General features: G+C 35.8%; 1 protein-coding gene, 1 non-coding gene and 1 pseudogene across 6 annotated transcripts; 2 read left to right on the top strand and 1 right to left on the bottom strand.

Annotated features, from left to right (window-relative positions):
• Positions 1 to 1252: 1252 nt before the first annotated feature.
• LOC147502534 (putative choline kinase 2) lies at positions 1253 to 5955 on the top strand (annotated as a pseudogene). The gene is made up of 9 exons (XR_015221722.1): positions 1253 to 1410; positions 2433 to 2569; positions 2669 to 3078; positions 3194 to 3315; positions 3399 to 3590; positions 4111 to 4231; positions 4370 to 4417; positions 5325 to 5425; positions 5608 to 5955. The product of XR_015221722.1 is annotated as a putative choline kinase 2 (transcript).
• Positions 5956 to 6326: 371 nt separating this feature from the next.
• Positions 6327 to 6397, top strand: TRNAG-GCC (transfer RNA glycine (anticodon GCC)). Its single transcript has one exon. It is a non-coding gene; the product is annotated as a tRNA-Gly (tRNA).
• A 497-nt stretch (positions 6398 to 6894) lies between these two features.
• On the bottom strand, positions 6895 to 16259 carry LOC147502532 (type IV inositol polyphosphate 5-phosphatase 3-like). Of its 4 annotated transcripts, none has more exons than XM_086607310.1 (11): positions 16095 to 16259; positions 15899 to 16010; positions 15727 to 15813; positions 10915 to 10999; positions 10658 to 10761; positions 9629 to 10470; positions 9312 to 9496; positions 8504 to 8612; positions 7795 to 7937; positions 7422 to 7632; positions 6895 to 7343 (listed from the first exon to the last, which is right to left on the bottom strand). In XM_086607310.1, exons 1-11 carry the CDS (start codon positions 16122 to 16124, stop codon positions 7341 to 7343), a joined length of 1911 nt encoding a protein of 636 aa, XP_086463436.1. In that variant the 5' UTR covers positions 16125 to 16259; the 3' UTR covers positions 6895 to 7340. The 4 variants fall into 4 exon arrangements, with proteins under 4 accessions (XP_086463436.1, XP_086463434.1, XP_086463437.1 ...); XM_086607308.1 differs by having other exon boundaries at positions 6895 to 7172; XM_086607311.1 differs by having other exon boundaries at positions 6895 to 7172; positions 15751 to 15813.
• Positions 16260 to 16360: the final 101 nt, after the last annotated feature.

The following is a 16360-nucleotide window of genomic DNA, read 5'->3' as shown; positions in this document are numbered from 1 at the left end:
AAAAAATTGATTATCTAAAGGCAATTATAAATAAGGAATGGTAGAGTTATGATTCTTTCTACGTAATTATCTGTTCAATCTTGGAGATGAGATGACTTATCAGACATTTTTACATATATGGAATCATATATTTAGTAATAAATGTAATCATTTATCTTTGAACAGATAAATTGATCTAATCATATATATTAGAAAAATAAAATCAGAGATTAACTAATAGGTTTTATCAATGTCTGCTGCTTCCATTTTAATTTGAATGAGTGATTATAAAAAAAATTATATCTCATAGCTATGCATAGTTGCTAATATTTTTTAAAATAATTTAATATAACGGCACCCGTTCGTAGGACGGGTTCAAAAACTAGTGGATGGTATTATGTCTGCATAAAACATCTCCACGGAAAATAAACCAAATCTAAAAGTTCTACCATCATTGAGAGTGGAAAACTATAGAATTTCCTACAATTAATGTTCATATTTATTCTGGGTATGAACAATCAATATTTATAACTGGATCAACGTTCATATATGGATAGGTATGAACAATGTTTGTTCATAGCTCAAATAGGTATGAACACTCATTATTCATAACTAATGTTCATAATTGGGGGTATGACCAATTAATGTTCATAGCTAATATTCATACATGGATAGGTATGAACATGTGTGGGTATGAACAATCAATATTCATAACCGGGTTGTTTCGGTTGGGTCAGGCCTTTTATTTTTTTTCTTCAGGGATATACTTGACTTTTCATCTACTCGAGCCATTATTATTTCGTGTCAAGAGTAAACTTGAATTTTCATCAACCCGGTTCTTCTGAGTGATTAAAAAAAAATATGTCCTCTAAAGTTTTTTTTTTCGACCGATTTGTCGTCTAGATTCGCTCCCTGAATTAGATATGGAAACACACTTTTGTTTTGTAAAATTGAACATTGTAATTATTATGACTTGGGAAAAATAAAAGAAGAAGAAATGTAGTTATGTAATGTAGATATACCAGAATACCCATATACTCGGTGTTTTCTATTTCAAAGGTCGACCATTTTATAAAATATCGCGATATCTATTGAAATTTCAACAATAGATGCAATAATATCAACTATATGTAAAAGATATTTTCTAAATATAAAACTGTAAATATCCGTGATATATCGCTAAGTATCACAATAATAAACTGATATTTATAAATATCGTAATATCTCATCATCTTTTATCCTTGAGAAATTGAGAGTTGCTTTTCCAAGCCAATTCCTCCAAAATTTTACAACACTTGAACATTTTATTTTTCCATCAATTCATAACCCACCTTCAAAATTGTTAATTTTTTCTTCCTCAAAAAGATCTCAAAGATAAAACTAATTAAAGATGACAAATTGGAGTTGTGTGTGGTTGAATGAAGCTCAAAGGTAGGGTTTTTGATGAAAATGGAAGATGAATCAATTATATTTTTCTTTTAAATCTCGGATCAATCAATTGATCCAAATTTTCTCATTCTTAATAATTTATTTTTTTTCTTGGTAGTTTTTAAATTCCTTTTATGTGTCAATCATCATCAATTTTAACGTGAAATTGCCAAATAAATCATTATAACTTTGCAACAATTAAATTAAAAACTTATCACAAAAGACTTGATTTACTAATTTAGTTCATTTCCTTTTATTTAACATTTTAAATTTTCACTAATAATCCTCTTATATGTCGATATATATTGTATAAAATACCACTAATATCTCTTATAGTGTCGATAAATCATCACAAATCATTGATATTTTCAATTGGCACAGTATAAATTATCCCCGATATATCGACTATATATTTTGAGATTTCAAAGGTCGATATGTCCCTATTTCCTAATATTTTGTACTATGATCTGGTGTACTTTGACATTGTCCTAATTAAATGAGAATGACAGATAGTAGTCGTAGTCTTTGATATTTTTATTAAATACGTAACCAACACTTGTTCTTCAGCTAGGAGTCTAACTTGTACCTAATATGTGGAACCAAATGAGTTAATGACCTTTTCTTTTTATAATGGCCCATTTTATTAGATTTTTCTTGTAAGGAATTGCCAAATAAAGAAGGTGAAAATGACATAGCTGTGCTTATCTTGTACGACTTTTATAGTGGATTGCATATGCCGACTAGCAAAGTCGGTAAATCTTTGCGTGATGATGTTAGAGGTATAGAGCTAAAAATTTTGGGTGATGATCTGGGGGCTCGAACCCCAACAAAAAGTTACTGGTCACATTTAAAACAGATTTGTCAGTAATTTTTTTTTTTTCTAATGGATATATTTTTTTTATTATAAGTGATTGAAATTTGACAAAATTATCTAAATCTAGGCCTGGCAAAAACAACGCGGTCTAGAAACGCTATTGCCTAGATTTGAGATGTTGACTTGCGGAATCTACTTTGTGTTGTTATAGCTTTCGTCAACGTTGAAAAAAGGAGCAATAATATTAAATAAGGAGATGCTGCAGCAGCTCTTTTACGCTAACACACCGACGTCGTCCCATTACCCGAACACACGCCCCACTTATCTCCCACGTTCTTTGACTCACTGGTAAACGTTACCCCACCTCTGTTTTAAATTTCAAGATTCATATCATTGCAAAACTTTATATTTTGGTTACATCCTTTGATTTGATTTTTATTTTTACAGACAAAGGGTCACTCATAGTATAGTGGAAATTATTGTAGGTGTTTTTTCTGATGGCTGTAGAGAATGGTGATGTTGTGAACAACAGTGTGGAGGGCCATCTTCCGGGAGAAGCAAAGAAGATTTTGCATTCACTGGCTTCTGCTTGGGATGATGTCGTTGATTCCAGTGCTTTGGAGGTGACACCTTTGAAGGGGGCAATGACAAATGCAGTTTTTCAAGTAAATTGGTCCACGGAGAAAGGAAAGCTTCCTCGAAAAGTATTGGTTAGGATTTACGGTGAAGGTGTGGAGGTTTTCTTTGACCGGAATGACGAGATTATGACATTTGAAAGCATGTCAAAGCATGGGCAGGGGCCTCGTCTTTTGGGACGATTCCCAACTGGCCGTGTTGAGGAATTCATACATGCTCGGGTAATATGCTATTTTGATTTCTAATTTTGAGTCGTTTTCGGGGTGAAATTGTACAATGTTTATAGCCATTCTTAAATCGACATCATTACGGTTATGTGTTCTATTGGAATTTCAGACATTATCAGCCACTGACTTGCGTGACGCAGAAATATCTGCTTTGATAGCAACCAAACTTAGGGAGTTCCATGATCTTCACATGCCCGGTCCAAAAAATGTAATGCTTTGGAACAGATTGAGGTACACATTTGTTCCCCCGAAGCTTAAGCTCCTGTCAGTATTAAAATTTTGAAGTTGAATGATCCGTTTCTTGTTTCCTCCAGAAATTGGTTGAGCGCATCAAAGCGGTTATGTTCCCCTCGGTGAAAGCATTTAAGTTGGATGCCATAGAGATGGAAATTTCTAGATTGGAAAAGGAGTTATCAGGGGAAAACCAATGCATAGGATTTTGTCATAATGACTTGCAATATGGGAATATCATGATGGACGAAGAGACCAGAGTAGTAACTATCATTGTAAGTACCTATACTCAAATTGTTAATTGTGCACACAGACACGTTATCTCACAGTCAACATTGTTCAATCCATGGTTTTTCTTATGATGGTTTTGTGAGAATAAGAAATTTTTATATTTGTTATATAGTTTTGTATTAAAAAGGAGCTGTAAGAGAACAATCAAGGTCGCTTTACCATTTGGACATGAGAAAGTTCAAATGTTCCTATTGGACTCTGTAGAGTCTCTTATCTCTAGAACTCTATAAATATATAAACTGCTAGATATTCCACATGCCATAAACCTAGATATATTGTAGAAAGCTTCCACAACATATCTATAAAGAAACTCTCGGTAGAAAACATCTAAGGAACAATCTAGTTCTTGGGTCAAATTATGGGCCTATATCTAGGGAATTTATGGTTAAACCATTGGGCTGTAACATATCCCCCCCCCCCCACTCTGGTTTTCTGTTTGCAGCTACAAAGGGAAGATAAATCAATTTAAAGTTCAATATGTTACTGATTCTTTATTCTTTACAGGACTCACGAGTATTAGGTATTTACAATCCCATAGCGTTTGATCTTGCAAATCACTTCTGTGAAATGGTGGCAGATTATCATTCTGAAACACCTCATGTTCTTGATTATGATAAATACCCAGGTCAGTTGAGAAAAATCTGTTATTTAGATGCTTCCTTTCTAAAATGCTAAAGCTATATTATGCATGCTTGCACCATAAAACGTTTCACTCCAACCATAACTAATTACTTCCAGTCGTTATGGGCTGCTTATGCAACAGGTTTAGAGGAGCGTGAAATATTTGTGCGTGCATATCTGAATTCTTCAGGTTAGTCGACTATGTTCTGCTATTGCATGTCGCTACCAGATATACAAGTAGGCCCTGAACCGTGTCGGACTTGATTCAAAACTAGGCGTTAATGAACTAAACACGAACAATAGGAAGGGCACATTACAATTTTATTTAAAACATGGTTACGTGTTTGAACAAGATAGCCTTTTTTGGCTACAATGTCAATAGTATTTGAACAGCTAAAAAAATTTAGCGCGAAGCAGCTTGTTAAATTGTTTGCAACAAATCCAATTTGATTATGTGTGTGGTAACTCATTGATCCAAATTCAAATGCTTTGGATTCCACATGGGTTTGATATGATTGATTCAATGTCAGTTCTCCAGGATGATACATATTTGCTTATATTGCTTTGACAAATACCCTAAGTTACCTTGATCAGATGTCAGGCTGACCGATATTATGGGCTATCATATGGTCCAAGCTATTAGACTTCATCTTGGTTCATATACGGCTTTCTTGTACGAGTAATTTCACATTCTCAACAGCAAAAACTTTAAACAGTATTAAATTGAACTTTAGAGAAAGGATTGTTCGTCATGTATATTATTGTTCTAAGTTCTAAAACATATTTTTTTGAAAAGATTGTCATAAAATCTAAGAGCCCTGGATCCCTTTATTTGTTATTGAAGAATCATATCATTTAGTAACCATTATTCTTTTTCTTTCGTGGGTTATGGATATTATGGACTTGCACATTGAAGGAGTTTTCTTTTTCATTTTGGGAACAAAAAAAAAATCCTGAACTTATACATATAAACCTTAACCTTCATGGGATGGGCCAAAGTTTGAGATATTGTGGTCTTATACTCTTATTATGGCTTCTATTAATCTGTTATAGTGACATACTAACTTTGTCAATGTGAAAATTGCATTACCACTCAGGCAATGAACCTAGCGACTTTGAAGTGCAGCAGCTGGTCCAAGATGCAGAGAAGTATACACTCGCCAGCCATCTACTTTGGGGTTTATGGGGAATAATATCGGTAAGATTGACGCTAATTCTTATCACACACTCACTCGCATATAATATCCCATCATGAGATGGAGCATCCTAGCAGATCGTCTAGTTCGAAAGGCAACTCAACTGCTGATCATAAAAAACGTCAATTATCTTCATCTTTATTGGAACTAATGGTACTTCCTTTTACATGGTATTACTCAACAGGAAAAAGTAAATGAAATCGACTTTGATTACATGGAGTATGCAAGGCAGAGGCTTCAGCAGTACTGGTCAAGTAAATCCGTACTCTTGGAAGATTCTAAAGATGTTGCAGAGGATGGTTGTATAGTAGTTTCTTAGTACCTGAACCATGTTTCCTGGGACCAAGAGTTCGTGTAAATATTTTCATTCCATTCTATAAAATCTTGTAAAATATAGTTAAAGTACGTGGTGATAATTTTTCATGAAGCTTGTAATCTGTGGAATGGATTGTTGTAGAATAAAACTCATGATTGCTAAGATTGTAATAATTGTTAAATGAATAAAACGTTGGTTGCAAACTTATAAATATAATTGGATCTGCAGTTGAGTGCATTTCTTCTGTCGATGCCTACTATCTGCACTGATCCAACTAGAGACATCCCCAAAATCTATGAGTAGAAGATGTAAAATCTGGACAGAATCTTAATCATCAGCTCGTCTGTGGACATGTCAGCTTGCCCCTGTACACAATGTCAACGTAGACTGCCCCCACAACATAGAGCCAACGTAGAAGACTTGAAGCTTGCCGTATGCTTCAAAACCGTCTCTCTCGAATATGTAATTTGATGATGAAAAGGCCAGTTCAGTTTATTAGCCTTAATTTTATCTTTTGTTGTTTCTGTTGCATTGGTTACTCGTTATATTCTATGAAATTATTCTGTATTCGTTTGTTAACAACGGAAGCACCAGTGGTCTAGTGGTAGAATAGTACCCTGCCACGGTACAGACCCGGGTTCAATTCCCGGCTGGTGCAATAATTCTTGTGTGTTTTAAAAGATTTTTATTTGGAATGTTTGTGGTCTGTACTCTGTACCATGGACCAAAATATCGCTGATATATCCGATATATTGTTGATATATATTGGTATTTTGGTACACAGATATCGATATTTTTGACATATATCTACCGAATATAAAACTTTTTTTTTTCCGATATATATCAGAATTTCCAATATAAAATTTTATATTGCTGATATAATCGATATATATGATATTTATAATATATATCAGTTGACTTTTTGACTATTTTTTAATATAAATCCAATATTTCTAATATATTTTCGATATATTTCTGATATATCTGATATATATGATATTTTAAATAATTTGGACTAATCACCAAAAAAAAAATATATCCAATATATATCAATTTTTTAGTACACCAATACATTCATCGATATCGATATTTTGGGCTTTGGTCTGTACTCTGTTTATCTGCCCTAAACTTCAAGAACACTCACTCACACAAAAATTGAGAACTCACCTTATTAATGTATCATTCTAGTGCAACTGTAGTACATATGGAATCAGATAGATTTTTTTTACATTTACAACGAACATATATCATATACAGTACACACAAGACAAGCTTTACAACTTTTCGCGATGAAAAATGAATCTCCATCGATGGAATACGGATGAAGACACAAACATTCTGGTACTGGAACCTCTTGCAGTCACCCTATTTGCCAAGCATACAAGGTTTTATCTATGAAAATTACCATATCAATGCTCACACCTGGAAAAATCCTGCATCAGCAAAAAATCAACACATTGGATGAGATAAAATGCAAAGGACAGGCTGGCGTATTATTGTCTTCAAAAGTATGTCCAAAAGGATGTACGCAATGATATTTGAGTTCGTAATGTTAACAAGTACAGCATTCTTTGTCCGCTTGCTTGTCAAGTAGTATACCCTTACTGCAATAACACATGCAATTTGAGACTGAAGCAACTTTGATTAGTTCGCTAGATCTATGCATAAGGCAGAATGAATACCTCTCCATATAATTCCATATCTTCTATGACATCATCGTCTTCCATCTCTGCATCGGTGTATGTGAGGGCTTTTTGTAGTTTCCTATGACAGAACACCTCAACCTCAGCCACATAAACAGCAGTCACAGGCCGATGATCAGAAAGCATTTTCTCAGTACTCTTATAACTCACAAGCTTCAATCCTTTTCCAAATGAAAGAATGCGGTCACACCTGAATGTTTGAAGAAAGTTTAGAAGACCAGTTATACACCATCTAGGTTCTTTCTTTCTTTCTTTCTTTTCCGTGAGCATTGAATTGTACCAAATTGCTATTACAACCGGCCAGCTACATGAAATATCAACTAAATAACATGAAGAAATTAATAATACGTACCATGCAGGTACTCGTCTCCCAGCCTTTGGATCCTCTCCATAATATCTAGCAGAATTAATCTCATATTTGTATGTCGGGGGGAAGTTTAAACTTCCTTCTGTCCAACCATCAAATGCACGGTCTTTTTTTAACTCTCTGACCAGCTGCCACAATAAGGTGAAAGAGAGTCTATACGATTAACAATTTAACTTGACAATCAATGATTTAGCGAAAGACAGACCACATTAAAAGAATGAAATACATGATGGGGCCAAAAACTCTAGAACATTATGTCTAGACTAGACTAGGTAGAACATATACTTTCCTTGTTGGTCACTTGGTAGATGACAAATGGACTATTTCGGAGCTGTTCTGTTAAGGCCAGAAAGTCCATGTATTTGTGTATGAAAGTTCATGATGATCTAGTCCTATCCTTATCTTTTCAGAATTTTTCCTTGAGGAATTTATTTTTAATTTTTTGATACCAACTATGGAATTACTCTGTGAAGAATGCATGACTTACCAACCTCATTTTGTATGTGATGCACCTCAATTTTTTATGTTTCACCGTGTTAGACACTTTGTATCCATGTTGGATATGGACACACATATTTGTGTCAATGTAACTTAGCATATTTACAAGTAATTACGTAAATTTCAAGGAAATGAGAACTTCACATACTGCAATAAACATTTGTCGTGCATGTCCATGATAAACAATGATTCATACCTGGTCCTTCTCAGCCAACTTGGACCATTCTTTCTTGGAGATGAGTTCTCGTGCTTTCTCATAAGATATATTGAGACGATAGTTCAAATCTCCAAGCCATATAACTCTCCTGCAAATAGAACAATGGTACTTATTTATATAGAAAGGGGGAAGACCACAGATAACCAATTTCACCAGTAGATAACCATCTGGATGTAAATGTTCTTATACGCATATAGTTGAGGCATACACATTTGCATCTCCGTCAATGTGAAGAAAAGAAGACAGTCATACATAAATATTGCACAAAGTTTTCTTCTCTCAGAGTCCATCTACAGTATACATATCCTTTTTTTTCTTTTAGTTTTAAAGCTTAATTACTGAGGACTGGGGCTTTGTCGTGGTCTTGACTCTTAAGAATGTTTTGTTTATGGACAGATTATTAAGTGGGAGTAAATTAAAGAAAAACAGAAATTCATTGAGCCATTTGTGTCATGATGTTATTCCTGCCAGCTACATCCAGATAATTTGCTCAAGATATTCAAGAGTAAGTTAAAATTGTCAGTTGAAAGGAATCACGATGTTGTGGAGAGGAAAGTGCATATTAATCAAGTTTAGAAACAGGGTACACAAAAGGAGCTTGCCTTGTGTACGTCTTCATTTGCAAACCGAACCACAACTGTAGGATCTTGGAAAACTATTTTCATTTGAAAATATATGCATCATTGGTGAAATCCAATCCATTTGCACCATTACCAAACATCGTGATTCCTTTCTACAACACTGTGATTTGTGAGTCCTTTACCTATTGAAGTTGCTTTTTACTTACTCATGGTCATAAATATTTTTGGGAAAGCCAATGCCAGAAAATGAACGAAACTGGGTCCTCCTATGTATTTCTTGCACATTTGCATTTCTCCGAAGTTCATCGCCATCTTTTTCACCTGATGATAGGTGAGTACAGATAAAGCAAAACGGTGTCTGATATATAGCCATGCTGACAGATATTGATCCCTGTAACAACAATTAATAAGTAAGATATATCTACAACTACGAAGACTGCCATGCTTGCAAATAATTGAACCAGAGACTACCAAAGGAGTAAACAATATACTTATGATATAAACAGCAAGAAATGAAACTGACCTTGTTGCCAATATATCCCATAACACCAACACCAACAGTAGATACCTTCAAATTGTGAACATGCTTACGTAAACTTCTACGAACCCATACAGAAAGATATATCCCAACCATTTGCTTGCTTACTATCCTAACAAAAGGTGGTTTTCTCTTCCGAGCCATCATGGTTTCAAGATCAATTTGATCGAAGAATGATGTTTCTTCTAGTCCTATGTTATTCTCATTCGAAGAAGTCTTGAATGACTTGACTGATCTAAATGATTTGACTGATCGAAAGGATTTAACTGATCTAAAGGAATTTGGCTTCTCTAGAACGTGTTGCGTAATTAAGTCCATTGGTGGCTCAGGCCAGCTCAAACCTATCTTTTCTGAAACACTAAGTGTTCTCGCCAATATGCTTTTCTGTTGGTCATTTGAAGTTTCTGCACAATCTTCCATCCGAAGGCAATTCAACCTACTTAATCTCTTTCGTGAAGAAAATTGTTTCTGTAATATCCGCTCCTTTGATGCATCGAAGTTGGCATTTTCAGAGTAGACTGTGCCTTCAGCGCATGTGAACTCATTTTCACAAATAAGAGATAGATCATCATTACTGTCACCCTCATCATTCAATGGGTGAACCCGGCGGCCGCCACTGTCACTGTCAGTCTCATCGTCAATATCTGGAAAATCATCTAATGGCTTGAATCTGGATGGAGAAGGAGGATCACTAAAGGATTTGAACTTCTTGACAGATTGATGTTTGTTTAATGTCTCACGAATGATATTTTCCCATTTTGGAACTGGCCTGCTGTCCTCCGCGCCAAAGATATTCCCAGCATTTAATGGAACAATCTCCTGAAGGCTGCAACAGTTGTGAAGCATAAGTTGGAAAAAAAAAAAAAAAAAACTAGTACACTCAATAAACACATGGAACCAACAAAATTGAACTTCTGAAAAAAAACACACACACAAACAAGCACACACACAAATAAGATTAAGATTATGTTGATTTGATCTAAACAACTGTAATAATCTATGTGTGAGAGTTACCAAGCACATAGATATCCCGAGGCTGGTTCATATCTAACCAATCACTTATATCCAGGTCATCTGCTGGTAATTTTCCTCCAACATTCCATGTCCCTACACAAATTCTTGAATAAAAATACACCAATGATCAGAAAAATAGGACCACCCCAGGTCCTAACTCCGTGATCTTCTTATATAATTTCGATAATGTTGATTCAGGGGAAAACACATTAACAGCAAAGATTCCAATATAGTGTAAAAAGGATGAGGAGTAATGCCTGAGTTCTTTGCTATTGATATATTGTGCTCGTAGGGTCTCTGAATTTCGCCGTCTTAACTTTGGAATAGTCTCAGAGAATATCCCTGCAGAGTAATGCCTGGAAGTTAATCAATAGAATAACACGTCTAACTGGAACTTTTAGCAACAACAATAAATAATATGAAAGCTGAATAAAAGAAGATATTGATCACTTCAAACTACACAACTAAATTGGTGTTCTCAATTAAAAACTACCAAATGAAGCAAAAAAGAAACATAATAAAGGAGCAACACCAAGATAGCTGCTCAAACTGGTAATAGTTAACAACGGTGAAATAATGATAACTAATCATTTTACGTAAGCCATATGTGACTAACTGTGATAAATTAGAGAGAGTGATTGATTATTTAGCAACGGGTGCAAAAGTGTCATGATAGTCTTGGCCTTCAATCTGATTGTAACCCTTGGCAACAAGACGAGCTTTGTAATGTTCAATAGAACCATATGAATGATATTTAATCTTAAAAACCTATTTACAACTAATAGGCTTATGATGAGAGGATAATGGAACAAGAGTCCATGTGTTATTCTGTTCCAAAACTGCAATTTCAACAGCCATAGCAGCTCTCCATTCTGGAATTTTGACAGCTTGAGAAAAAGATGTAGGAACAACTGAAGATGACACTTTAGACAAAAAAACTTTATGACAAGTAGAAAAATTAGTGTTAGAAACATAGAAAGTCATAAGATATGGAGTGGAAGACCGTGTTACCTTAGAGTCCGATTAGATAAGGTTGGCCAAACGAGGGACTGTAGGTGCCTTGGTGATAGTAGGGCAGTGATAATCTTTGATGAGAAGTGGTGGGGGGTTTCGCACTCTAGTAGATCGAGGTGAAGAAGGAAAGTTGAGTTGTGGTGGCTGAGGGAGTTCCGAAAATTGCAGGTGATGGAGTAACAGATGGAAGATTGCCAGGAGGGAGGGCGCGGGCACACTCGATTTGCGCTAGATCAGAGGGCGTGTGTGCTCTTATTACTGGAGCTACAGGAGAGGATTGAATGTCGAAAGTTTTATTATGCAGGATGGGTAAAAGGATAAACAAAAGATGTGATGTGATGGTGGGGAAGATAAATGTTGATAGGGAATGCATGCTTATGGAAAATCACGTCACGGGATGTATAAATTTTTTTGGAAGATAGATCATAAATGTCATATCCTTTCTGAGCATAAGGATAACCAATAAAGATGACAGGTTTACCTCGGTGATCAAACTTATTTTTAATGAAAGTGTTATGAGCAAAACATAAACAACAAAAAACACGAAGATGGGCAATAGAGGGAGGTGTTGTAAACAAAAGCTCATGAGGTGATTTGCCATTTAACAAGGGGCTAGGAATTTTGTTAATGAAATAGCCTGCGGTGAGAATGCATTCACTCCAGAAAGATAACGGAAGATGAGCTTGAAAACGTAATGCTCGTGCAACATTGAGTAAGTGATGATGTTTTCTTTCAACAACAGCGTTTTGTTGGGGAGTAACAACGCAACTACGTTGGTGGATAACCCTATGTTTGGAAAAAAAATTGTTGCATGTTATGGGATATAAATTCAGATCCATTGTCGGATAGAAAGACTTGGATTTTATGAAAATGGTCATCAATGTTGTCATGGCCAGATATGAGCGAATCTATTGTAGAATGAAATGGAGTATGAATCATGACAAAAAAATATTGTAAATGCATGACAGTTTCAAATTTGACAATCATAAGATAAATCCATGTAGCACGACTAAAGTCATCAGCAATAGTTAGGAAAAAACAAGCATTGAAATAGGATGGTAAATGAAAAGGACCCAAAATATCACAATGCATCATTTGAAAAGGTTTAATAGTTTTTATTGAACTATGAGAAAAAGATAAACGTGTTTGCTTAGCTTGCGGACATACATGGCAAGTAGCATTATTGAAACTAGAAATAAAAGGAAATTGTTTAGCTAAAATCTGCAAAAGAGTGGAAGAGAGATGTCCTAAACGATAATGCCATAAATTATTAGTGGTGAAGTTGTGAGAAGAGCAAACGAAAGCTAGTTGAAGATGGTAGAGTCCCCTATTAAGCCGTCTCAATCCAATCTTCTTCTTCGATAACTGGTCCTGAAAAAAGCAATAATCACTAGTGAACGTGACAGAGATAGGGTGAGACTTGACTAGTTCACTAATGGAAAGTAAGTTAAAATAAAAGGTGGGAACAAACAGAACGTTGTCAAGACGTAATAAAGGAGAGAGGATAACACTACCAACATGAGTGATTAAATGGTCGGTTTCATCCGGAAGTTTAAGAGTAGAATGTGTTAAACAAGTATGATAATGAGAAAACGGATGTAACGATGAGCGACATGATGATAGGTAGCACCATAGTCGATGATCCATATGGATTTAGAAAACACGAGAGAAAATACTGTCGGGTTTGCTTGTGAAGTGGTGCTATCCGAATCGAAAGCAAACTAAAGTAGTTGTATTATTTTGTGGAGAATGAAGAATTGGAGTCCAGAGCAACCGAATTGGCTTGGAAAGGGGCTTGGGGACAACTATGCGGTTTGTAACATGTACCAATATGATGTCCAACTCGGTTACTGATGATTGAATAGAATAGGCGGCGTCTGCCGGGTTGCCACCAGATCCGTAGACGCGTGCTCCAGTCATTCGCGAACGGTGTTTTGTCGGAGGTTTAGACGGGCCTGATTTCGAAGAAGAAGCCCAATTAGTCTTTTAAAAGTGGGTACTCAGGGCAACAATGTCTGGAGCAGAAGGAAGAGAGAGTGCATGAATCTCTTGTTGCTTCTCTTCCTGTCGGATTAAAAAATAAATCTTGGACATACGAGAAAAAAGATCCATTAAGAAAATTTGACTACGAATGGATTGAAAACGAGTATCTAGGCCTTGCGTCAATTTCATAGAACGACCATCTTCAATCTCTTTGGCAAAGATAGATGTATTACCACAAGTACAAGCAGACATGGTAGACAAATAACTTAATTCATCCCATAAAAATTTAAACAAAGTGAAGTAAACAGATACCAGACAATTGTCTTGTTTGAGAAGAGTGACGCAATCCTTTAGTTGAAAGACCTTGGGTGCATTAATTTATGAAAAACGGTCACCTAGATATTTTCAGATTTCGGATGCAGAGTCGGCATAAAGGATGTTTCTACGGATATCTAGAGTAACAAAATTGAGAATCCATAAAGCAACGAGGTCATCACATCACGACCACTTGTATTTTTCTTTGGGAGTAGTGGGAGGTATGACAGAGCCATCGACAAAACCAAACTTATTCTTTGCTCGGCGGCTCAGAGATAGACCGTAACCAAGTCGGATAATTATCACCGGATAATAGAGGAGAGACGAGAATAGTCGTGGGACTATCTGAGTGGTGTACAAAGAAAGAATCATCGTAACCTGGAGGAGAGTCATTATTGGTGTTTGAGGCATCGGCCATTGAGAATTGAGAGGAGGCAGAAGTTTAGAACGGTTAGGGTTGGGGTTTGGATCGAAATTAGGCTGATTCCATGATAAATTAGAGAGAGAGATTGATTTGAGAGAATATTTACTTGATTTATTTTTAGGTCTCATACAATTAGGGCAGGGAATCTGGTCAGGTTTGACCCGAATCCGACCCGACCCAAACCCGAATAGTTAGGATTCGGGTCGGTTTTTATATCCGTTTATTTATTCGGGTCGGATTCGGGTTCGGGCCCGGATATATTTTTTGGATTTTTTTTGAATTTTTAGTGTTATCCGAACGGGTTAATCGGGTTCGGATATTAAATTTCGGATATAATCGGGTTCGGATATTATGAAACTATTCGGATTCGGATATAACCATATCCGACCGGAACCCGACCCAATCCCTGCTCTACATACAATGGTTTATATAAAGATTACAAGTCCTAAGATTGATATCAATCTTTACTATACACGTGAACAAGAAAATATAAACAAATAACAAAAATCTGTATAGTTTTAGAAACAAACGGTGCAAGTTACGCTATCGGAACTTCGGCGAGGCGCTTTTCGAGTTATCACGATGTCGAGCGTCGGCTTCTTACTTATAATCAAGTGAGCGGAGCAAACGCTTTTGGGAGGAGTGGAGGTACGTTGAACAAAAAATTGTTTGGTAGGTTTTTATCTGTCTGTCCTCACCTATCCCTCTCTCTCTCTCCCTCTCCTTCCTTCGTTCCCTCTCCCTCTCAACCAAATCCTAACTCTCTCTCTCTCTCCCCACCCACAAACCCATCTCTTCCTCTCTCTTCTCCACTCTCCGCTCACGCCCCCACTGCTTAGCAGTTATCTAGTAAACCGAATATTTCAAAATTCTCCATATAAGGCTTTGATAACTTCATTCATAACTCATAAGTAGTTCCATTTTACTAAAACTGTACCACAAGACTCTTGAATATAATAACTTCTTCGATCAAAAACTACAAGGAATAAAAAACGTGTCCTTGCACATATACAATGACACTTCAAAAGGAAAATTAAAGAAGAAAAAAAAGAAATTCCCATGAGGCATATAATTTAGTAAAAAGGAGAAAAATCCATGTGACTTCCAAAGCTGATATTCTTTTACCATTCTCAATCACTTTAATGAGGTGGAAACTTTAATGGAAAAGGGAATCCACACATTTTAAGAGTATAGCTGTAAAGGTGGACCTCCAGGAACATAACGCCTCGTTTTTTATGAAATAGTTTATTTTTCAAGAAAGAATATTCATTTTCTTACATTTCCAACAAATGAGACTAAAAATTAATCAACTTTGAGTTATAAAACAAATTACCATTAGATTCAAAGCCAACTTCACCTTCCTTGTTGTAATTCAAGCCTGACTTCACACCAATGAACTTCTCACTACACCCACCAATTTCTGCCAAAAGAAAAACACATAACTGGGACTGAAATTTCAACTCAAGTTAAGAAACTGTCCCTCAGTTAAAGTAGTCCATTCTCACCTTCATCATCAGAATTGGAGTCACTTTCACCTTCATCAGAGTCAGCCAAGAAATCAGAATCCTTAGTGCTAATATTAAGCAACTTCTTCAGAACAAATTTTGGCCAGAGGATCTGATGTTTTAAAAAACAGAACACATCAACAAAGTGAGAATACCCATTAACAAGAAACACACACACAGTAAGCAAAGTACATACCTCAGCTTGTTTCCTTGAGTTTGACTTCATTAATGCAAAAAAGTACACTGAAGTAGAACACAACTAGCTACTGGCTTTTACTAAAAGTTGACAGAGATTTTTAGTTAATAGTTTGAAGAAACGGAACAGGTGTGGTTGACCTCTTGAGTAGAAGAAAACTGTAGCTCAAATTTGAGAGAATGTGATTGGCGTGTCACTAACCTTCATACTACTGTATATATGTTTTGGTTTGCCATTTGGACTTTGGAGCAGGATCTGGGAAGGTT

This window comes from Coptis chinensis, chromosome 4, assembly GCF_015680905.1.
Source record: "Coptis chinensis isolate HL-2020 chromosome 4, ASM1568090v1, whole genome shotgun sequence".
Lineage (NCBI taxonomy): Eukaryota > Viridiplantae > Streptophyta > Magnoliopsida > Ranunculales > Ranunculaceae > Coptis > Coptis chinensis.
The sequence above is the reverse complement of the archived record's forward strand: the minus strand, read 5'-3'. Positions and strand labels throughout refer to the sequence as shown.

Bases quoted from the DNA above. Each gene is read 5' to 3' on its own strand.
- LOC147502532 (XM_086607308.1), bottom strand. From the start codon at position 16,124: ATGAAGTCAAACTCAAGGAAACAAGCTGAG. The intron at 10,762-10,914 runs GCATTACTCCTC...TTTTTATTCAAG, and splicing joins ATCAATAGCAAAGAACTCAG to AATTTGTGTAGGGACATGGA. The intron at 9,497-9,628 runs GTCAGTTTCATT...TTGTTGTTACAG, and splicing joins TGGGATATATTGGCAACAAG to GGATCAATATCTGTCAGCAT.